The 25,181-nt window shown below is 40.3% G+C and overlaps 1 protein-coding gene across 1 annotated transcript in view; it reads left to right on the top strand.

Annotated features, from left to right (window-relative positions):
- Positions 1 to 24,463, top strand: part of LOC104295588 — a 104,091-nt gene extending 79,628 nt beyond the window's left edge. The window contains exons 4-7 of the mRNA XM_009895358.1: positions 19,030 to 19,150; positions 21,017 to 21,095; positions 22,127 to 22,291; positions 24,348 to 24,463. Coding sequence (XP_009893660.1) covers positions 19,030 to 19,150; positions 21,017 to 21,095; positions 22,127 to 22,291; positions 24,348 to 24,463 — 481 coding nt within the window. The remainder of the gene's footprint in view (positions 1 to 19,029; positions 19,151 to 21,016; positions 21,096 to 22,126; positions 22,292 to 24,347) is intronic.
- Positions 24,464 to 25,181: the final 718 nt, after the last annotated feature.

Below are 25,181 nucleotides of genomic sequence, written 5' to 3'. Positions count from 1 at the left end.
CCTTCTCTGCTTCCTCCATGCTGATGTGCTTAATTACAATCCCAGTCATCCTAGTTTCTGTCTACTCGCAGGAGAGGAGGGCAAGAGGAGCTCTTCGGCCAACGTTAAGATGATAATCACCTTCTGGCTCGTCCTGTCTTCCTTTGGCTGTCTATGCAGGGAGCCAAGCGTGACTGCTGCTGCCAGAGATGGCTCCAGCGAAGTGCCCGGAAACAGGATGAATTTCTCCATCGCAGCCTTTTTTGTCCTACTTTTCTCCCCGTGAATTATTGCTGCAGAGATCAGACCTGTCGTTAGCAGTGGAAGGCTGCATTGCGAATGGGAATTCATCTACTTTTAAATAATTATTTTGATTTGTTCAAAGTGTTTAAGTCCTGACAATGTGGTCTGGGAAAGGTTCAGTGGGCTGTTTCTTTGCTCCAAATTTCATGAAAGGGCTGGTCTGTTGCCAGCCATGGAGGGAGGAGGAGGAAATTAGAATATGCGGCATTTAAGGGAAAAGTCAGATAAAAATAAAACTTCAGTCTGTAGATACAGTTTTAGTTTTGAAGTGAACAGCAGTTCAAAGTAGAGGGTTAGAGAGGAAGTTAATTTACAATGACTACTTTCTAAAATGGATTTGAGTGGAATTCAGAATATAGAGCTCAGCTGTAGGCCAGTAACCAGCATTTTTCAACCTGCCGCGTTCTCCAAACGTATGAGAAAATGGCCTTGTGAGTTCACATGACTTTCATGAAGCTCAGTTGCCAGTTGGTGCCTACATCTTGTCCTCAGAGTGGAGATATTTTACACACACACAAAACCAGCAGTTCTGAAAGGAAAAGGAGTTTTTTTCACAAGCTTGGGTTGCAGCAAAGTTGTTATAATTTACATCACCATAACTGAGAACAGGATTTGTCCTAAAGATTATAGCAAAATTAATGCAAAAAGTTTGGGCAACAGAAATGTCTCATAAACTCAGGTAGGTATAGAGAGGATGTAGATATCTATTATGTATCTCTGTATTTATGTAGGTATAGATAGATATTCAAGTTTATAATTCATATGTTGTGTGAAATTGGTCTTCAGTTTCTCCAGAAGAATTTTCTTATGTCCTTTAATTCAGATGTCAGCTGCTTCATATGACTCTACTGGCTGGAAACCTGTGTCGTTTCGACATACCTGCTGTTAATAACGCAGTTACCACATGAAGAAAAAAAAATACACTTTTTTAATGCCCCATAAATAACAGTACTTGAAATTTTCCCAATTATAACTTGTGTGAAGGAGTGAAGTAGCTATATACATAGAGGAGGTTGCAGTTTCTAGACCTGAATCTTTGCTGGTTTCATGTGAACCATGTGCCTTTAAGAACGACTCTCTATCCTTGTAATTCCTTATTATAGGAAATTGCAGTTGGCAGCAATCAGGTTAAGTATTTAAATATTTTACATTTAATTGAGGGGATTAAATTCACATTTCCAATTTAAAATGTTTTCCCATCTTAACTGCAAAACCTGGTTGTATGTTTTAAAGCTTTTTTAAAATGTTAATACTGACTTAGTGTGAAAATACTTGATTTCATGAACACAGAAGAAAACACATTATTATCTCTTTCTTGTCACTTAAAGGACACATTCTCTAGAAGGAACCAAATTGTTTATTATTTTGATTGCTGCCTTCCCTTCTATCCCTCTCCTAGTGACTGATTTTACATGTCAAATGTGGAGAAAACCCTCATAATGAAAGAGCTGGCGGAATCTGGTCAAGAACAGTGATTCCTCTTGGTAGGGGATCCAGTTCATTTTTTTGTAGTCTACATTTTCCTACTTTTTTTTTTTTTAATCTAAGTGACTTAGATATTTCCAAGAATGAGGCTCGGGGCAAAGGAATTGTGGTGACCTCTTCTTTGAAGTAAGATTAAAAAAAGGATGGGGAGAAAGTCTATTAAAGCGTGGCTGCCTTCCATGCTTTTTAAAAACGTGCTGTTTGCATGTGTGATGCCTGCCAAGGAGCCCGTCAGCATCTTGTGTGTTCCAGTCAACAGCCCTCACCCGGCAATCACATCTCCATTTTTAGGCAACTCTGTCTCACCTTTTCTCTGCTTTTAGCAAATACCTGAGAAATTCACCGGTATGGTCTTTGGTACTTTTTTCGTGATGGTTTCAACTCCCAGTGTGGTGAGACAGTTGAAGCCCAGCGCTGTTGATAGCCCAGGTGGGGTGGCAGTTCAAGCCAACGTGAGGGATTTTGGGGCAAGAGCTGGGTTCACGTTGTCCTGGGGTTGTTTTTCTTTTTTTTTAAATCTAGACCATTTCAGCCATATAAATTCTAACCTAGAAGAGCAGTAAGATTGCAAAGCTAAGCATGGGAATTCTGCTGCTTTCGGGGGGAACAGGCTGCATCGGAGCATTTCCAGAAACTCGGCAAAGTGGCTGTTACCGCAGGGTTCCTAAAAGGCGGCCGACGTGGGAGCTGTGCTTTGTAGGCCAGCACGTTCAGCTAATTGCCCGTCTCGCTGACACAGATTGGAGCCTGCAGCCCCTTGCTGGGTTCACCTGCTGTTCCTGGAGACAGAGTGATCATTGATCTCAGTGGAAGCAAGGAGATCAATTGGGAGCCAGGAGCTGGGGTTTTTTTTCTTACGAAGGCAAAATTTTGCTCCTGTGACTGGTTGTTGCTCCCATTTTCAAGCTCCTGCTGGATCTGAACCCTTCTCCTCACAGACACGGACTCCTGCTTCACAATTGCTAGTAATTATACATCTAATTCAGGGGTCAGAAAGACTTACTTCTTGCCTCAGGTACACACCTAAACTGTATCCTGGGTGCACATCAAGACGAGGTCGTGGCGTCTGCTATTTTTTCCCCACGTTGCCTTCATCTGGAAAGAACGTGTGTGGGTAGAGGAGGAGCTGTGCTGCATTTCAGCATATCCCTATCCGGACTATCAGACATCCAGGGCTGCAGGACACAGCATCCCGCATCCCAGAGCATCCCTGCCCAAAGCTCACATTCAGCAGCAGTCTGATGGCTTTCACGAGGAGCTCTTGACCCTCGCAGCTAAATCCTTGTCTTTCTCCTTGGTTTCAAGCAGAGGGGTATGTGTTCTACCTTTAGAGGCTGGCTATAACAAACAGGTTTTAAGAAAAACAATCCGAGAAAAACCATCTGAGTACAGTCTGATCATAGTTGAAATAAAATATCATTGGAAAACAAATGTTTCCAGATGTCACTCAGAGTGAAGGATGAACTAAGCCTGATGTCACGGGCAAACATGTTCTACACATTTGGGTTCATCACAGCAACACTGGGGCTCCCTCCGTGCCTCAGGTGGACCAGGGCGATCTCTGAACGCTGTGGAAGGATCGCTCCTCAGCAGAAGCTTGCACAAACATTCCCATCCCGCTAGGACCAACTCCATTAGGGACTTCAAAAGCCAGCAAAGCCAAGTTAAAATCAACCTGTGTTTAGTGGGGCAACTTGTGAGGGTTGTCTCAGGGGGAACATGGTGTAACCGCAGTTTCTTAACCTGCTGGGAGAGGATGCAGTGGGAGCAGCGAGTAATGGAAGAGCTGGGTTTGAAATGCATACAGGATGGTTGCGTCTGTGCAGGACGAGAGCTTTTCAGAAAATCCTGAGCCCTATCCATTCTCTTAAACGGACATTGGTTTAAGATGATACTCTGGGTACTCTGCCTCGTTAATACCCAGAGTATTAACGCTTCTTTTTTGCCTTGCCCATACTACAGCAAGTAGTGCAGCCCAAGGGGAGCGGATCTGTAAAGTAAAAAAAAAAAAACCCAAAGCTGAGGGTTTAACACCCACTCTTACAAGCATTTCTAGTTTAGACTACTGTCGCTCTCCTCTCACGGGCCAAATGTCCCCTGGACTCCAAAGCATATCTTCTGGTTTAGGAGGAAACCAAATTGCTCTGAGATGGCTCTGTGATTCAAACGGGAACACGGTAAGTTGGGATGATCCAGAGACGGACTCCCAAGATGAAATGCTAAGATATACACACTTCTTGTGTTTAAATAGGACCTCACTGCAAGAGCTCCGCAAGCACAGGATCGAGCTGAAGAGATGCTGAATGTTCTTGTGAAGTCACAAAACAGGGATTTGTTACGGCAATTACATAATTCTTACATAATTGCTAGAAAAGTGGGATTTGTTGTAAAATCAGTTATCCTCTTATCCTCTCGATGCAGATCAGATAACAATATTTTGATTCCAGAATATCATCCAGTTTCCTATTTCCATTCACTCTCTGGATACACTAAAATACTACAATAAATTGTTCTGAAATGGCTCTTAATTCTTCACACTTTGCCTTTTATATGTGTAACTGTTAGGGAGACAGATTTTCTGTTTTTTGGAACATTTTTTAAAAATTATTATTCTCAATCTAAAGAAACCAAATACATCAGGGAGTGATGCATAAAAGAGGTCACTTCTGGGTTTGCATTACTTAAAACTGTAAAACAATGTAAAAAATCTGTTCCATTTTTAATATTCACTTTTGGCAAAGTAATTTTCAAAGCAAACTAGAACAAAACGTTGAAATAGATATTAATGAAAAACTCTTCTTTTCCTTCCAAGTAGAACGTTGCCAGAATAGTAAAGCATGTGAAGAGTTTAAATTTTGATGACTATTGACTTTCCAGTGGAAAATATTCTCAGTAGAACAGATTAGTTGCTTCTTTAAAAGTAAGGAGGAAGATAAACAACGCGTAGTCGGAAAATGTCTTAATCTATCCAAAAGCTAAAGCAACTATAAGATTTTGAAACCTCCTCCAGGTTCTTCATCATCATTATCTGAGACAGCCTTCAAATTATGATTGCCACCGTTAGTGAGCTTCGTGATGAGGATTTTTTAACTGGAAAAAGAAATAGGCATGTGAATTGTGTTTAGTGTATAGTGCACATGCTTTCATACCTCTTTCCCAGTCACACCATGAGATGTAACACGGTGGTGCCTACTAAGAGCTTTGGTTGAAAGAAGCAGCACTTACCACTATACAGCCTTCAGCTGTAGCTTTATATGACTCCTGCACGGATATATGTAGCTTTATACGACTGCTATGTTGATGAGCTTCATATTTCTCCTCCAAACACAGTCATCTCCCCTAATCCATACTGTATCTAATAATTTGAAAATAACATTATTAATGGGGAGGTAGTCACCCACAGAAAGTATAATCACATTTGATTTTAGAAAATAATAATGAATTGAACACGCTGCCTGGATCTCACTTGCCTATTTGCCTTTTACAAAAGGATGTATGGGCTATGGATAATTTATAAACAAATAGTATTATATTATTGATCACTGATCTCCATGGTTACTGGGCTCCTCCAGTTTCATCTTGGCTTCTGTGTAATTAAACCTTGTTGCACATGTACAGCAGTGCAAGCTAGATAAGGCTGGAAACACAGGAATCGTTACAAAAGACAAGGAAAGAAATTTCCTTTATTTTGCACCATGGCATAACTGGCGGAGCTGTTTTGTCTTTACATCTGGAATTGGTGAAGGAAAAGCTCAAATACCAGAAACCAAGTGCTAGTGAGTAATAGTGCACTGAAGTTAATGGTGTGCTCATCAAATTTAGGTCCTGATCTTTGTCCATGGTATTGTTATAGACCTTTTTGGCACTTTCTGCCTGTTGTCACACTGGGATCTGTAAGAATACCCTCAGCTTGAGAGTTTGTCCATTCTAATGTGACTATAAAGTAGTGGTAAGTACTCAGGCTTTTACAATTAATTTTTTAAATATTTCTTTTCCTTCCTTGTTGCTGTATGAAAGATAATCAATGGGTATGTTTTTATTTAAAAAAAAAAAAAAGCAACATGAATATACCTATGCATAGAATATTAAGTACTGTAAAACTGACCTTTCTGCCCCCCTCTATTTTTCAGTTACAGTAATCTCCGACAGTTCTTGGAGCAACAGTATGGGAAAGTTTACTTTAAACTTTAGTGAAGTTTATTTTTTTAACAAACATGTTTTGAATACTCTTCTGTGTCACCTTTGAACTGACCTGAAGCAGGTTAGTCCTCTTCTAGGTACCTTGAGTCCAAGATATCTAAACATTTTAAAATGCAAATAGGAACGAGTGGAGGAAGCCTTTGCATCTTGAAATAACTTCAAAAAAATCTCTCTTTTAGCCTGATTGTTCTTTCACTTTTCCTTATCAGACTGTTTCCCATTTAATTTTAGTTTCCGTGTTTCTGGATTCAATTTCCCCTAGCTTCATCTTTGTGGCATATTTATCCTGCCACAAGCTATTCCCCGAGGTTGTGGATATCTGCTTTCCAATCTAACTGCTCTGAAGGGCACGGTCACCTTTACCATGGCAGCTACCAAAGGGCTCACTGGCTGCTCCTTCTCCTCGCATATCTGCATATTTTCAAAGTGTAAGGTACTGCCTGTTAGCCTCATCAATATTTTCATACTCTGCGGCCTCTCTCCCCTCATTCTGTTTCTTAAAGGCCACAGATTCCTTCCCAAATAAAGCACGTTAATGATTTTTCTTTCTTGTTCCGCTGTAGGTTCACTCCCAAATACGGTACTTTTGGTATCTATTGTATCTCTTGGGGCTCCCAATGGAGTGGAAACTCACAATTAGTAGCAGACATTAAAAAAAGAAAAATGAGATTTACAAAGAAGTTTTACAGAATGTTCTTCCACATAATCCATTTCAGAAAAAGCAGCAGAAATGAAAGGGTTCGTAGTCTGAGAAGGACCATAAAGAAGAAAAAAATCCACTTTAAAAATTCAACGTATATACAAGACTATAGAAAACAAAACATTCAGCGTATGGAAAGAGGATTTGCGGATGGTTTTGGCTAGACCAAATCCCAAAAGTTGACAATAGGAGTCATTCCAGAACTGCATTTAGAAGACATTTTCATAAAAAGCAGTGAAGTAACAATATAATTCCATCTACGTTTCTGCACAATTGCATCATTCCCTGCCCCTCACTGTCTCATTCCCTGAAACTTTCTGACTTCAAAAGGAAAACACTTTGCAAACAGGGGTTTGCAAAGTGGAGTCTATGGAAAATTACCACGAGATGCATATATTAAAAATGATAAAAAATGGCTTCAGAAATTAGAGACGAGTTTGGTCTCCACGTCTTTCTAAGTAAGAATAATAAATTACAAAATATGCTGGATCACATTAAAGAATTCTCATAAATTATATATTACATAGTTGGACATTAAACTGTTAATACAGGAAAGCTTCAGAGTACGGGTTTCCAATTTCCACTTTATGAATTTTTGTCAGCACAGCTTCCTGTGGTCAGATGACGTATCCTATCAGTGGCCAGCTTTTTTCCCCAAAATACTTAATTGAATTTTAATGTTGTGCAGAAACTCTCACTCCGGTGTTTGGTTGAAAGGCAGTGCTAGACACCATTCTGATTTTTTGCTCCTGATTGTACCTCTGTGATTTCTTACTATATTAACTCTTGTAAGCACGTCAAATTTTTCTCACCGAAGACTTAGCCGCGTGAGCCTTAATTAAACACATCAGTAGTCACGGAACAATTAAAGTAAGTCTTCATCAGAAAGAATTGGTCTGCAGGGAAGAGGAGCCATACAGTAAGTGTACTGTGTACCAGCACTTTATTTACAGAGGCCATGCTGAGAAAACCCAAGATCAAATCAATAACAGTTTGCCTTAAGAAGAAACTATCATGCCTCATGGATTGAGACACTAAAGTCTTCTTCTTGCCTATTATTCTTAATACACAGGCACTGTCATGGAGCTTAATCAGAATTCATGAAGCTGCTAAAACCGAGAAAGATTATTGATCTTATTAAAGATGTAACAGCGCCAGGCTGAGAAGACGGGGCCTCCGGAGGAAGGAGAAGACGGGAGCCTCCAGGGGAAGCCGAAGCAGCTATACTTCACTCTGCCTTTAGCTGGCAGGTTCACCGCCGCGAGAAACCAGAGGCATTTTTCTTCCATAGATCAGGAGCTTGAAAGCCTGGGCACAACTACCCCACGCTGAGCACCAAATCTCTTTACCTATAGCTTCTAAGTGTGCCTTCCTGGTCATCATCAACAAGGTTTTAATTAACTTTGAAGACTCGATTCCGTCTTCAGTTAATCCTACCTAATGCTACTGAAAACAGAGGAGTGGCATAGGCGTAGCTGGATGGGAATTTAAAAATTGTAGATTACAAGGATGTTACAGATGGCCTAATTTGACTGACACAGCTGGTACTAACACAGAGAGAAATCATCCAGGTGTACTTCAGTATCGTAGGGTTTTTTTGCTGTACTCTTTTCAGAGTGCAAATTAATGGCTATATTTATAGAAACTGTTGAGTGATAACAGTGGAACTAAAATTGTGCAAATGATTTTTTTTGGATCAGTTGCCCAACTGAAAAATTAAATAAAATTTGTTTAGACTGACCCAAAATATTTTTTTCCATTTTTCATGATTAAAAGAAAAACTGAAAAAGTCCAAATTTGAATAAGTTATTCCCTTTGACAGGAAAGTAGCTGTTTTATTTAGAGGTAGCTAGAACAAAAGGAATCAAAGGGCTCGATTTACAGAAATTTGGAGCTGGGGGGTTCCCCCTGTAACAGCTGTGTGGCGATGCCGCTGCAGTCACTGAGGTGCGAGAACCTGGGTCAAATTTGGAGGGATCCTCCAGCCTTGGGAGACAGCATCTTTGGAGCTGGTCCTGCCTCAGTCTTTCCTGATGCAACTCTTCTATGCTACTTCTATATAAAATGCATGATAAATATCAGGTCAGTCTGAGAGTGTGCTCATCCTTTTATAAGACCTTCCTTCTGGCCCTCACATTTTTGTTCTCTGCCAAAGGAGCACAGGGACAGAGAGAGGGATGGCAGAGAAGGAGAGGCACCAGCTCTTGCCTCCGTTCCCCAGCCGAGCAGGGCAGAAAAGCCTTCAGCTGGACACCTTCAGGGTGATGACCTGGAGCTCCTCCTAACCTCCCCCGTGCCCTGCTTGCCGAGGTGCTGTTCCACCCTGGATGTTTAATTACCTAGACAAAATACACCAGTATCAGGAGCAGGGACTGGCAACTCCACCCAGGAAAAGCTAATAACATGATAATTAGAGGACTAATTTAAGTAGAAAATTAAAAATCTGAATTCAAATAATATCTCATGAAGAGTAAGGCCTTGAATACACAGCTCCCATGTTCTGCATCGTTCCAGTGCCAGTTATTGCATCAAACAAGGCACGAGCCTTTCCTTTTCCTCCTCCAGCTTTATTTATCTAGGGGAAAAAAAGTCAGCTGAATTATTTGGGAAATCTGATCCAGATCAAAGTCGGGGGGAAACTAAAACCAGTACTTTTGATAATTACTGTCGTCATCTAAAACATTCACCCATCTAAAACATTTACCCTTCCGAACACCACAGTGGTATTCTTACAGCACACCTGTGCAGGCAGGACCGTCAAGCTAAACTGGAATTCATTTTATCTCTCCACAGCAGGTGAAAATTAAAACTTTCAACCAGAAGCGAGTCATACAGGTCTCTTGGCCAGTAACCACCCTCTTGATAACAGGTGACATGCAGCTGCTCTTATCGGGGTAAAAGCTGCTGCCAGAGAGGAAGGAAAGAATTTTTGGGTTCATTCCCATCGCAGAAGGTGGCAGGTCGGCGCTGTGTTGGCTGGGTAAGCCGTGCTGCTGGGAGGAATCCTTTCTGGCTCCCTACTCTTTCCAGAAATGGTCCTTTGCATTGCGGTGCACCCTTAGGTGCTGGCTCAAACAGTTCCTCGCTTGGGGAGAGGGTAACCCATGTCCTCCAGTGGGAAGAGAGAGGCCCAAGCACTTGTTCCCCTTGTTGGTCCTCCAGGAATGCACCACCACTGCAGCCAAGTAGTACCACGGCTGTGCCTGTGCTTACGTGCCGTGCAAAGAGCTCATGCTGTGCTTGAATTTCATGCCTGTGACATATTCCCCAGAAACTATGGATCAGGTTAGTCTTTCAGTTTCACCGTGCTATTCTGGTAGTGTCATAGGTTATTTTTTCATCTACAATTTATATATTCTATATTTATGATCTATCCAAGCCATTTGAGAGACTTTTCGTTGTGAAAAGCTTCAAAGAGAGATTAGAAAGGTGCCATCTCAATCTTATCAATCTAAGTATTTACAGAGCATGCCCCATTGCAAAGATGAATTTTTTTTCTCACTTTCCTACATTAGAAAAGCGAGCTTTTGCCTCTTACAACAGTCCTTTGAAATCAACCTTGATAGCCTCTGTGGAGCGAGGGCTGATCTCAGCTTGCAGCTGTGGATCCATGTGTGTCAACCCACACATGCCATGTGTGTTTTAAGCAAATAATTTAATGCATAATGTTTTTTACCTTCCACGTCAATCTGAATAGTTAAAAAAATTAAAATTCTGTGGTATTATGTATTCACTGGACTGATAAAATGATTTGCAACATGGAATCTACTATAAAAACAGTCAACACAGGACATGAAAACAGAAAAGGCTGCCCAAACGCATGCTATCCTTTTGCAGTTTTTCGTGTATCATGTACCTCTTCAAGATATTAAATATGAACAAAACTGAAAGCAGTTGTAGAGTGGTTTATTTCGAGACTGGAACACCGTTCCAGGACAGGTAGTACAGGAGTGAGGCTAGCAGGGTGGACCTCTGAATGATTTTTTCCTAGGCAAGAAAGGGACTGTGATAAAGCTCTCTCTGATCAGAACATGTGCTTGTGAAAAGACCCATGAAGAGAGAGACGACTTACTCAGAGGTGCAGCAGACGCCATATTTCCACTGATAATGCCTTCAAGTCCACTGGGTGTAGAGCAGCATTAGTCTCCCACAAGAAATGAAAGATGATTTCAATATAGACTGAGAGACAGGAAATATCCGTCCTGCAAAATAAATGACAACAGGACAACTACGTAGTACGTAATACCAATAAGGTATTACATAGCAATAAGGATACTCACAAATAAACACTTCAAAAGGGCAGAATTACCTTAGGTAGGAGTCCTTCGCCTTTCCAGAGTTAATGTAGTGGAACCAGTACCAAAGACATGTTCTAAGAAATCACATAGAATTAGAACCATTTAGGATTGATTTGGTAAAGCAAGAAAAAGCATCTCATAGGAAAACCATTGACAAGTTCTATTGGCACAAACAGCTACACATTTTCTCTGTGTATTATCATACCCTCAGTATCTCAGGAGGAAAATAAGATATGTGGATATAAAACTTAACTGGTAATTCTGACTCTCATCAGCCAATTAATTTCTTGTAGAAGTTTCTTCCTTAAATAAGCCATGGACTATATCAGATCACCCTTATTATGTTGCTATTCTATTGATGTACCATTATTATTTAGAGATAGGATAACAGTAGATTGAAATCAAGGTTTCTCTCTCTAAACTGCTCATATATAACAGAATTTGGCACACCAACTAACTAACTTGGTTTTCTTAAAATTCTGTCATGTACCTACAACAAGCACTTCCTTTTTTCTCTGAATCTATATAAATTCATAATAGTGTACTTTTATAATCAGTGTTTTTCTCCTAAAGATTCAGGTTTCCTTGTTCTGCAGAATCTCTTTAATTAAAGCATGCCCATAAACGCTGTTTATGGAGGAGGAGGAGGATGTTTTTTGGAGCTGCTGCGGTGTGCTCCTGAGTATGCTGCACATCTTGAAAGAAAATGGTGGTTTCAAGACAAACCGAAATGTTTTATAACAGCTTGTTCCATACTTTTAATTTATGCTACTTTTTGAACATGTTAAATTTTCCTTTATACGTAGGCTCAGCCCAGTACTTTTCTACCAAGCGTGTAAAGCTGCTGCGGGGCGTGATGCACTACAAGCTATAATTTAGGGGCAGGTGGGAACTGCCTGAAATACATGTATCTTCACAAAGCTATTCCTAAAACGCTATTATTACCTGAACCCTCTCGAGTTTCAGCACTAAATATCCTTTCCTTCCCTCTGCACTGGGGTAGAAAGGCAGTGGCAGGGAAGCAAAGTTATTTTTTATTTCCGTGGCTGTGGAGCTCTTTTCACTGCCAGCGGCTCCGAGAGCCCACGCTAGCTGAGGGATGGAGCAGGGTTGCTGAGGGCTGCGCTAGCTCTGAGCAAAGCAGGGATTCCCCAGACAACCCAGAAAGATGGTCTTGGACTATGGACACACTTAACAAAGGCGATACACAAATACAAAAGGCCTACCTGCCTATTACAAACTTTTAAAAGTGAGAGGTGTGTATTAACACGGTGCTCAGATGTCACAGCGATGTCCATTCGATGCATCCCAGGGTCAAAGGATCAAAGTGATCGCGCTAGTGTATTTATTACTGTCTCTAAATACATTACTTAAAACACTATTGCAAAAGCTAAACCAGTGGGATCTCTGTTCTCATAAATTTTATAGTTATTCTTTGCATAGTGGCTGGTACGTAAGACGCTTGTACAGCTATTCAAGTTCTTGAGTGTTTCTATGAAACTAACATCAATTAAAATTCTTCACTTGCACTTAATAAAGTGGGATATTTTGGGGGTTATTTAGTATAGCTAACATATATGTACGGAAAATAGCAATAAAATACTGAAATTTAAATTTATTAAATTGTTCAACGGGAATTTTTAAATGAGGAGTCTTCTTTGGAAAATTTGCCACTTGAAAGAAGAAAAGCTGTTTCACTTGGGAACTTGAACCTCCACTGGATGGAATATTCTAGCTTTTTGGACGACTGGATGGACAAGCCGAGCTTCTAAATCTTTTCTACCCCCATGTGTCTGATCACTGTCACTGCTAAAATTAAGCAGCAAGAAGCTTAATTTATAGGTATGTAAGAATAATAAGCAGAAACATGAAATGACATTTACACAGCAGTTATGGGCTATTTATCACAGGGCAAGTGGGGAAGCAGGAAAATGCCTGGGAGCTGGCAAAACACTAATAACAAAAGTGGACTTTCAATTGCATAAACCACAGGAATAGGACTCTATTTTTTTTTTTTTAAATCACTGTGTGTTAACTAAATGTTAATATATACTGGGGAATAACATTTTTGAAAATGTCATCTTGTTTTCAGCTATGCAGGCACATATTTCCTGAGTGGCCGAAGACACAAATTGGCTCTTTGATAGTTGCTTGAAAAAGAATCAGTTCCCACACAAATTCATGATAATATCTAAACCTTTTATCACCGTCCGAGGATCTTAGCATTTTTACACTTCAGATGCGAGATTAGAAAAAGTTTTTTACTTTTTATGTATTTGTCACATTGTTTCAAATTAACAACTTCTCCATGTGTGTAATCTAAAAATATATTTGCTTTGTAAAATGCAAACATTTAACTTAAATAATGCTCTCCTGAAAGCAATTTCACACACCTCTGCCGTCTTCTTATCCATGTTATCAGTTCTTCCTTTTGAAGAGAAGATCTAATCAACAAATCCACATTCTTTCTCCTTCATCTACTCTCCCACTTCTTCCTCTCACTCCCAATCCCTTGTCCTGGTAATTCTTATCAGATTTTCATTTTACCCCTCCTCCTTTACCAGTAATCCTGTAATTTTATATTTTTGGGGTTTTTTTTCCTTGTTCTTTGTTTTTCTTAAGTCTTCATGTCCATCCCAACGTACATAGAAGGATGTCTGTCTTATCCATATTTTTTGAAATCCTGCATTTGACCTCATTTTGCTCTCGCATTTCTGCTGAGTTTTCCTCCTGTCCCTAACTTCTAAAATAAAATAATGCATTGCCTGAAACAATTACCTCGGATGGCTTTCTGCCAACTTCACCTTTTTCCAAGTCATCTTTAATTTCAGCTGTGTACACTCCACTCAGCTCTTCTGAGGTCACTATTAATGATATGACTGAATCTCAGGACTCCTTCCCTCTCCACAGCCTGTGACATTATTGATCATACTGTGACTCTGAAATCCTGTCCTCTCTCAACTCTCCATCTTTTCTTGTTTTCTTTTCCAAATCATTGCCAATTTCTTAACTTTTCTTACAGATGTGGGAGATCTCCATCCCAGCTTTCTCTTTCAAAAGATCTCTCACCAAGCTCTATTTTTAACCTCTTACTGTTGTACTCGTGTGTTTCCTTAGGTGATTTCTTGTGATTGCATCAATGCAACTGTCATCTATCACTACAATGCAAGTCCTCCATTTTTCAAGGTTTCCGCTTGAGACTAAAATGCTGAAGTCAAGATGACCTTCCTGAATTTTTGCTATGATTTTATCAGCCTGTCTTTGTATCCTTTCCTGGCATGCCCCTTTAACTGCCATTTTGAATACAAGTTGGGGCATCCATTGGGCACTCATCAATAATCTTATCTTGTATCTTACTGTGCAATTTGTTGTTCCAAGCCGACGATGCCATTTTCAGTTGTCCATACATCTCTTTCTCTCAGAAGTTCTTTCATATATGTCTTTCAGGCTTTCTTCTAGACAACTATGCCCAAAATAGACGGTAAAAAAACCTACGCAGCCTTCCTTCAAAGTTATCTCAAATCCCACTACTTTCATGATGCATTCAGGAAAGTGAGAATTGGTATCGGTCTGCGGCATTTCAGTGGGGAGTGCACTTTTTAACTTAAGTGTAGATTTGTAAATATGTTGTGTGTTACATTTCATAGTCTAGATATATAGTCTATACTAAATACATACTCTAGCTTCACTCTCGCTCCCTTCTTGTTTTTTACTTCAATTTTTCCTATATACATTAAAAGCTCTTTTGCTTTAAGAACTGCCTTTTTGGGTGCACGCAGAAACCAGTACAATATCCCATGACACCGCAAATAATACTAATATTTTTTTTTTTAGCTCTACTCACATGACACTGATGAGATTTACACAACACTGATGAGCATATACACAACAATAAGACTCAGTGCTAAATAATGCGATGGCAAAAAAGTAATTAAGTTCAAAGATGTCAGATGGCTTGAGGCATCAATATTGTGGCATGTCAGCCCATTTCATCGCATTAAAATAATGTAAAAATATAGTTTGAAAACCAAACCTATGCAGTATTGTACACTTCAGTCCAATAAAAATCTTTTCACAATCAGGATTTCACCCCTATTTATAGGATAGTGATGCAGATAGAGATTCCCAGTGCTGCCAGTCAGAGATGCATATATCAGGAGAGGAAAAGGGGATGGAGAAGTACTTATGTTCTGTGTACATACAATGCCAGCCATAATAGGATCACGATTAACCACTAGGTCACTCAGGTGCGATGACAGTGAACAGGAAAAACAGTTCAAGATGGTTAGGGAATATTTTGAATTTAATTTCTTAAAGGTGTGAGCACACCAGGCCATTTCACATCAGCATATTCTAATTTTATACAAGACCAAAAAATATAAAGCTCAAGCCCACTGGATTGCATAACTTACAAATCACTTCAAGGGAGTTCAGTGTGAAAGGTGATATGAAAGTGTAAGTCGTTAACCACCGTTGCAGCTGACTGAGTGTTTTGTTTATTCTCTAACCAGATTCTGCTTCAGGAGTCTGTACCACAACTAATTAACCATAATGCTTTATAATTGTATAAACAGAATATATAACAGATCTGTATGATATATAATTAATTCTGCCCTTAAGGAAAGCTTTTCTAAGTCAAACCATGTGCTGTCTGAGAAGTGTCTCTTTATGTTCTTGCTTATACGGTAGGCATATTTCCCTGCCAGCAGAGCCTGGGGAACATTCTAGAAAATAATGTTCGTTAAGGCCAGCCAGGTGTTTTCTTGCAGGACTGACTACTGGGAGCCCCATCTCCGAAGCTGAGGTGGTTTCAGCTGCCTCTGCTCCTTCCTTTCTGCAGCCAGCAGTGAGGAAAGGGCCTTCTGTACAGAAATCTGCCTGGTTTAAAAAACATCAAGCTCACATGCTGTTGTCATGCAGCGGTTATTTGTTTAATCTTGAGTTTAATCGGCTGCACTTTTCTGTATTTTCATTTTCATGTGTATTAAATTCTAGCCTCAACTCCACTATTGCTACTGGACCCGCAAGACCAGAGAAAAGCCTTCCCCCCCGCCCCCCCCCCAATATTTTGTTTCTGGATTATGAACCATAAATAAGCACAGCCCAATGTGGCTGGAGGACCACTGTTCTATCTGGTGTTTCACGTGCTTGTCTACCTGTGAAAAAAAAAAAAAAAATACATGCAGGAGTTCAGGAGACCTGGGGGATCAGACACGTGATTTCACCAGATGAGGCAACATCCGTCTTTAAGACCCATTCAAGCAAAGGTGTGGAAGTGCCATGTCACCCTTATGTGGAGACCAAAGCTTTGCGAGTCCCAGGCTGTGACTTGTAGAGAAGTCTTGGAACACCAGGCTTAGCAGAGCTGATGCAGTCCAGTGAAAGAATCCACTGGACTGTTTTCAGAGAAAACCTGCCATTGTAAGATGCTAATCAGAGCTAGCAGCCATCCAAGCATCCCAAGGTGGGAAACTCCCATCTACCTCGTTCTCTGCTGATGGTCTAGTTGGAGATCCATTTCTAAGGACCACTGTGCCTTGGGGCATTGGTTCATGCTTTGGACATCTTAAACGTACATGATAAAATAAATTAATATGAAGATAAGTTGCTTGCTGAAAGAAAGGAAATAAAAAGAAAGAAAAGAAGAAAAGAAAGAAAGTGAGCAAAGAGCAGAAGCCTCCTTGATCTAGCCACGACTCGGCTGAACAGGAGGCACAAGTTCACATTACACTCCTCTGGAATGATAATCACACCCTTCCTCAAGCCTGACACACCACTGGGAGGATTCCCTTTGCATGGCAGCCTAGATCTTTCCCACTGATAAAGCTGCTGTGTATGAGAAATATTTGGCAGAACTGTCACCATACACACAAACAGAGGAGCTGACTCTCCTAACCTCAGAGGTTCAGTATGGAGAGTAGTCTGTACCAGCTTTTGTGCCCTCCAGATCAACTCCACAGATCACCTATGTAACTTGTAAAACAAAACACACAATTTCCTTGAGGAGCTCTGAGGTAGTTTCATTCATTGACATCCAAACCTTTTGAGGTAATATTTTTAAGGTAACAAGGTTTTTCTTCCTCCATTGCTTTCCCACCCACATCCACTTCTGAATTCACAGCTGTCTTCTGTCCCCTTGTGAGCTAAGAAGTCACAAAAAAATTCTTTTTTTCTTCTTGTTTCCAAAATTAAGAGATACAGCTTCATCTATCCTTGCATGATCAACTGCACTTTTTACTCCCTTTCTCTATACTTTTTCCAAATACATTTTCTGTTTAACATTCCCTCTCACATAACAGAGATACACCGTCTGCTGGAAGAGCCAAACCTGTAACTCAGTACTATGTAAGAAGGTCTTCTCCTTGACACATTTCATCCTGGGCTTATAATAACTGAACAAGTACATCAAAGAGTTCAATTTCTGCATGACGACACTGATTTCAGCTGTTTGTTTGAATGTAGTAGTTATGTCTCCAGAAATAGTGGTTACATTATATCTCAAGCATCAGGGAAATTATGTGTGCTCAGGTCTACCTGGCTGGCCAGTCCAATTTTGCACATGACAAGCTTGGAAAGAATTTCTTCAAGTAATGTGTGGGCTTTTTTGTCATTAAGACTATGAAGAATCTGAAGACATTATCTAGAAGACGTACTTCACTGGAACTGTCCTGATCTCTCAAATAAAGAAGTCTCCTTCTGGGCAAACAACTCATACAGATAGATTTGCCAAATAATACTTTTCTTTCCAAGGATCCCTAAATCTCAGATTACTCTTGAGAGTAATAAATGTTGCAATAATGCTGTTCTTGATTACAGGCAAGACTATAACAGCTCTGACTGGTAGTGATTCCACAATTATGTTTGATTACAGATATACTCCTACTGTACCGATGCAAAGGGATTATTTGTTGCCTTCTGTCAGTCCCCTGGATTCCACTGGAGACCAAGAGCATGCCATGCCAGCACACACAACTTACTCAGCTGCCTTTCTCAGAGCTTTGTCACCAAAACATAGCATTTAATAGCAGGACCCGCAATAAGTGGGCATGCAAAACCTTTGATGGAACTGTAATTAAAATACTATGTAACTATATCAGTGGTGGCCACTTTCTAAGAGGCTCCTGAATTTCAGCAGTTCTTGAGGGCTTGATCTTGGAAAAAAACTTTTACTTCACAGTGCAGGGGCTAAAGTTACTCGTGTCTTTACTATATTACCATTACAGCAAGAACCAAAATGACAATGAGAAATAACCTATATCTATAACATTGTCCATGCTTTCCACTACTAGAGAACTTAAAAAAGGAAAAGCTCCATTAAGTCAAGTAGCCCTCCCTCTGTCCGTGAACACCAAAAAAAATCATGCTTTACAATTTATACTTCAGTGCTTTGTTTATTCGGTATTAAATGACTCATGGAATAAGGTTTCCAACTGTCCCTCTGGGAGATTATCCCAGCTGCTGAGACCTACTACCAGTTCCCTTTCCTTTGTCTCTCTTTTAATGATGCCTAAGTTTTGCATTCTATTTTAGTTTGGGATGTAAAAGCTACAAAGGAAATTCACATCCCCAAACCTGCTTTTAAATGCAATTAAGGCTGTGACTTGAACCCACAAACTCAAGGAAACATGCAGTTAAAACAGCAATGCATCATATATGTCACTTAAATACCATGCCGCCTCAATGGTACACTTTTAAGCTAACTGCACGCTTCCTTGTTTTTACAGGTTTGTTCCTTAGTGTTATGTAAATGCACTTTTATTGTATGTAAATTAGCATCAGGCAAACTGTTAAAGGCTGTTTTATAGCTGTCACACCAACAAACCACATTTACAAGTAAATATTTGTTCTACAGGCGAACATATTACCTGCCTGGAAATAATAATTATTTCCAGCATTTCGTCTCAGTGCTGTGACTCTGCTCTGGCCCTGTAACCTGCTGTATGCACAGACGCTCTCAAAATGGAACATCCTTATTAAGAGTATGTTGCTTACGGAGTAGCAAACCCTAAAATTCTTTAGACAATGTGGTACTCTCATACATTTTATTCTTATTCTTCTCACCAGGCTGCAAAAAGTATTTAACAAGAGGATATTCTCCTGCTTTGAAGATGTGGAGACAGCATGTGTACTTCCCCGTGGTGGTTGTGGAGTCCACTGTGTCACTCAACAGCATCCCATTTGGCTGGTAAAGGAACAGTGGTGACAAGCTCCAAATAAAGCCCAGTGCTGTTTGTTGTGCCGAGGAAGAAAGATGGTGGTGAACAAGGCTTTATTTGTGAGAAAAAGTAAAGTAAGATAGAGAGGTAAAAGAAATTCAGAGGAGGGCTCTCTGAAATGGAAAGTCGGAGTTCCCAAACGCTCACATTTTAAATCAGTATTGTCAAAATAGACCTGTATTAACACCAGCAAAAACCTAACAGCTAGGGCACCAGTACGGGCATTCATGGCTAATGCAATTCAAGAAGAACAACAAAAAACTCAGATATAGACCGAATCAAGACATCTTAATGGAAAGATGTCAGGGGCTCTACTATCAAACACTTATAACTGTTTTAATGGATCGTAATGGCTTCAAATCTGCCTCGTTAAGGTGACGCTGCTCATTTAAAAAGTAAAATACCATATAAATCAAAGTACTATACAGCACGTTTGTGCTTTCCCAATATCCTTAGCAAGGTAACTGCTCACATGAAATGGTGCTTTTCCTTTCATTTACTGCATTTGATATGATTAGTAATAAATATAACAATATAAATATATTCAAATTGCTTCTGGTGTTTGCTTACTGTTTCTGTCTTTTCCATTCAAGGTACCGTTGCTGTACGTACTCAACATGGAGCACCTAAGCTACCCTGAAAACATAATACGTTTCCTCACAAATGGTTTTATGATGTAGCACAAGTGTTTTATAAATATGAAGAATTATTTTATAATGTCCTTGCAAAATGTACTGTTGCATTATTTAGCTATTATTATTTATAGTTTAGAGGTAAGACACTGGCAAGGGAAATTAAGGTAAAAAATATTAGAAGTGTCCATTACTTTTTGATACCTCAGGTTATCAGAACACTTAGCATTTAACACTCTGTCATTAATTTAATGCACCGTATCAATCAGCTTCACTTTGGTGTTCAGCAGCCCCACAAATTTGGCCTCAAGTGTCCTCATACCGATTGCCTACAAATGGAATAAAGGGAAAACAAACCTGCAAAAGCCCTCAGCTGCTCCTGTGAAAGGACTTGGGTTTAGTCCCAGCCGTACCGATTCTTTTTTTTTTTTCCCAGATAACGAGCTGGGGAAAAGGCATGGAGGTGGTGATTGAGTCAAGTGACTAAACTCGAAACAGTAATGTAGGGCAGGGTTGCAGGCTGGAGAAAACTCAGCTTCTCACGGAGTACAGTCTGGTGCAGTTGACTTGTCAGCTAAAGGAAAGTGTTGAATGGAATTACCTGTACCAATGGAGAGACAGAAAACTTCAGACTGAATGAGGAGCCTGGAAAGAAGAAGGATTGGTGATTTTAGCTGTGAGTTGAATGTTTGCCTTTATGTTAAACCAAATGCCTAAGGAATACATAATTCAAAAGTCCCAAGTGGTTGGCCTGTTTTCCTGGAGAAGAGGATGTATCAGCAGGTCTGATTCCAGATAAGACAAGATTTTGTTATAACAAAAGTAATGGTTAATGGGCAGGTTCTGGTTTAAGTGAGTTATTCAGTATCACTAAAAAGCTTCTGGCAGATGGGAAAAAAAGACAATTATCCAAAATGGCATTCAGCTTTCTTAAGGGAAAATCTTGCAGTTCTTATTCTGTAGTTTCCTGGCTTGTTCATTATGCAGTCCTTACTCATAGCGACAATCCTACTGAAATACATTAACCAGTAGCATTTGACTAAAAAGACAGCACTATAACACCTTTTTGCTGAAATTCGATGCTAAACTTAATTCTGAAATTTTCCAGTTTGTGAGTATTCATAAATTCTAATTTGACCTACTATAGTGTTTGACTCCATAGGTCTAACATTCCTTTACTTAATGCTCTTTCCCCATCTCCAGGGAAACAAAGACATGAGGAAAGGAGATCTAACGCCTAACCACATGTTTGGCCCTAAATTGGATGACCAGCAACAAGAAGGTAAGTCCCCAGTAGTGGGTTTCCTTTTGCTGTTGGAAGATAACTCGAGCATGTAGAGACCTGAAAGTCATCATGAGTTGGAAGTGCTGTAAGTGGCACTGAATGGGGAGACAGAAGTTTTGCCTGCCTCCATCTGCCCCGTTTCGGCTCCTGCTCACCTTTATTCTCTGTGCCTCAATCCTGGACCTCCTATCCCATTCCCAAATACCTTCCTTCATTTTTATAATTTTTTTTTTAATGTCTTGTCCCAGTTCTCCCTCCTTCCCATTTCACCCGGACTTCTCAACTCCCACCTCTTCCCTCATGAGTGTCAACAAAACCATCAGTGGGGATAATGACTTTGTATATGACTGGAGAATTGAAGGGCACAATTGCAAGGTGAGACCCAAGAAGCCTTCGGACAGAGAGTGCTCAGCTGATCTGAGGAGATGATATCTGTGCCATCAAACATTTGGAAGCTGTGAGAGAATGGAGCGTGGTTGATGAAGGCCATGACCAGCTGTCAAAAAAACTTGTAGTGAAAATAATTCCACATATTTTGCTTTTCCCATGGCTGGCTTTTTTCTAGCTAGAACTTTTTTTAAAGGCAAAACAGGCCAAAAAACTAAACCAACATTCTCACAACTGGAGATAGAAATTTTCTAGGAAAATTTGCCACTCCTGCTTCAGCAGAGCTACTCAGCGGCAGAAAGCAGCATTTCACACAGGGGCCCTAATTACAGGTGGTGCTCCTGTTCCTGCCAAGGGATGCTGCAAGTGCACAGTGACAAGCTTAGTTTAGACCCAGTTTAATTATTTGAGAGCTACACCTTGGGTTGTTTGGAGTTGTTCTCATCTTCAGCTGGAGCTAATGCTTTCTGGTCGTCTCTTCCAGAATATTACTGGGATGTAAGTACTTCATCTTGTTATTCCTCTCTTCCAAAACGTACTATTCCCAAGTGTATATTCAGTACAAATAAGCGAAATACAGGGAATGGATCTGAAGATACGTGAAGATAAATGCATCCTTTCTCATTACTATTTTGTGTTAGTGTGCTATGTGAAAACCTCAGAGAGTCACAAAGGACTTGTTTCTAAGTGGAATGGGCAAAGGGCAGCAAAGAAAACACAGACAGAGGGAGATAAGAGAGAAATAAAAATAATGAAACAAGCAGGTAGATACACTGGAAGCAGAGTATTGATGGCCTTACACCCAGGTAAGTGCCTAGAAACAAAAGATATGTCCAGATTTGAAGAGTTTTTCCTCTCTAAAACCTTCAAGCAGGAACAAACTAAAGATTAGGATTACGCTGTGTCTAGCAACTGCCTAAACCCTCTCGGTTTCCATGGCTCATGGCACTCAAGTAAATCTGTTTCTGCCCTCGAGAGATGAACTCATTAGTAATTGATCATAGCAGGAGAGATGTGTGTAGCTTTGGTCCACACTTGCCTGTCGTTGCCCCACTCCTTGAGTTCACTCCCTTGCTCCCACGCTCGTGCTGTGATGTATAATTTCCACTGCTTTCAGGATGTCTCTCCCAGAAGCTGTGCTAAGAATGCCCGTGTCTCCCAAAAGGATTTAAGTTTCAGAAATATCCCTTACCTCCAGTGTAAACTCTCTTAAGCACATGCTATCTGACAAGGTAGCTTCTTAAAATGGAAATGAGAAGTAAGAAACGCCTCTTATGCAGCTTTTGAAAAGCCACCTCAAGGTATTTAAGGCAAACATGGGTTTTTGAAAGATAGCAAGCTTCTGATAGGAGCTCAGTTTTTGCTTCACTTTCCCTGTTATATCTTCCCCTGAATGTTACAGAGCAATGGTATTCCCTGAGGGAAGTACTCTGAAACCTAGACCAAAAACATAATGAAAAATTCAGCAGTTGGCAAACCACTTTAAAATACAGAAGAATACTTTCTTCATCTCTTCTGAAATCAATTTCCTGGGCACATGGCACAGTGTTGTTATACCATGTATGCTAATTCTCATTAAGAAAGGGATGAAGACTGAAATAACTTTTGGGGAGCAAATTCTTCCCTGTACAGCTGTTGATGTGTCTGGTAACAGTTTGACTGGAAGTGGCCCCAGTGGATCTTCTTCGCTTGTTTTGAAGACTGTGCAGGTGATGTGTCAGTTCAATTAGGACTGTAAGGTTACAGCATGGTCACACTTTGTTTGGCAAGGAAGACTTATTACTGGTATTTTACACTGCCGTGTCCTATGGTTTGAGGGGTTCTTTTTGTATTGGGGCTTGTGGGATTTTTGTGTGTCACATCTTTACCTTTTCTTTATGCATCTGTTTTTCTTATTCAAATATCTCACTTGTTTCGATGGGGAAGAACAAGATGGAATTACCTGCAGGGATTGTAGAATAGTGTCTAAACAGCTAAATTCAAGCATTATAATAGTTCATCTTTATTTTAATCTGATGTAACCCTGAGCACTGCAATGTATCAGTTATTGCCCTGGTCAAAGATGCACCTTTTCTCTCAGCTGACACCAAATGATTTTTGGTTTGTAAGACATTACTGTAACAGCAATGTTATCTGACAAAGCTACAGATAGACGAAAACGTGCTTACTGTTCAAAACACACTGGTGTGAGCAGACTACTTCTTTCCAGCCATTTTGATACCAGTGCAGTGAAGGAGAAAAAAATCACCTAGATAGACTTCATAAGCTGTGATTAAGCACAGCACAAAATCCTTGGGGGAAAAGTGTCTACACCGCAGTTATACAAACAAATTTGGCTCATGCTAGCAGAAAAAAAAAAAAGACTGGAGCAATGGAAAAATACATGGTTGCTGATTTTTCTTAAAATTAATTTATATGAGCGGCTTTGTTGCGCGAGCACATGTTCATGTGAATGTGAGGTGTATTATTCCAAGCCTTTCTGTAACATAACCGCGGCGACTGCATCACATGGTGCTAGTGCAAACAAAGTCTCGTTAACAGCCCATGAATAGATGCATTTTCCTAGAATACAGTTTCTCATTGGGAGTATCGACTGGTTCCTGGGCTATCAGGGGATAAGGATAGGCACAGACAGCTTCGGAAGTATAGAGTAAGTGTAGTCAACCTGAAGTGTGCTACCAGACAATTATGAATGTTTATCATATGATCAAAACCAGTACAAGGGATATAGTTAATTCTGTGACACTTTTGCTTGATTACTGATTGACTGGCAGGCAGTATCTTAGACAGCAGAATATAGCTTGTTAACAACCAGCCATTCTACTTCTATCTCTATTCTACGTGCTTTTTGTTCTCTTACAGCCTGTACTTTAAACCTGAGAGGCCATCACACTGAGCTGGCTTCCTCCACGAAGCAAGACTCGCTGCGTTTTTCCTTCACCTCCATTAGCATCCTATTTGCGTCAGATCCAACATAAACACTGCTCTCTTCATGGACGCAGCTCAACTTATCTTTCTGATCTTATAGCCATTTATTTTCTTAGCTATTAAGCTACTCATTTTAATCTTTTTCTTTCTGTCCCATTGTCTCACGTTATCAGTTCATCTAGTGGGAGCTCTTTCTCCTAGAACAAAAGCACTTTTCTTAGCATCGCTGTAAAACTTTTTCTTTTCCTCTTGACGTTCCCTACAAAGTGCTTTTTGGACACACATGAGGAAAAAAAATTATATAAATTCCATATACACTTATATGAAACGATGAAACTACACTTAATTTGAATTGGAAGAACATCTTGATCTTTTAGCAAAAGGAAAATTACAGTAAAGCCTTGACAGCCACACATAAGGGATGTGAATAAACTTTGTTGCAGGTGATTTTGGCTCCCTTTCTGAGCCTTCCCTGCATGGACGTGGAGGAATTGGGTTAGAGATACAGTTTTCTGGGGCTGGCAGTAGCACAGGGCTCGGCTCAGAGTACCGGCCCTGTAGTATTAAGGCAGCATCTTTGTAACGTCAGCCTGAAACCCAAGAGCACACCCTGGCACCTCACTGAGTCCCCCGCGCCGCTGCTGTCCTCCTTTTCCACCCCCAGCCAGTACAGCCCAGTACTCCCAATATACTCAGCCCCGGACAGCCCACCGCAGCGCCTCCTGGAGGCCCCCCCCCCCGGCCGGGAACCCGCCGAGGAGGCCACCT

Source organism: Charadrius vociferus, unplaced genomic scaffold (assembly GCF_000708025.1).
Source record: "Charadrius vociferus isolate BGI_N301 unplaced genomic scaffold, ASM70802v2 scaffold31, whole genome shotgun sequence".
Taxonomy (NCBI): Eukaryota; Metazoa; Chordata; class Aves; order Charadriiformes; family Charadriidae; genus Charadrius; species Charadrius vociferus.
Note: the sequence above shows the minus strand (reverse complement) of the source record. Positions and strands in the feature narration are given on the sequence as shown.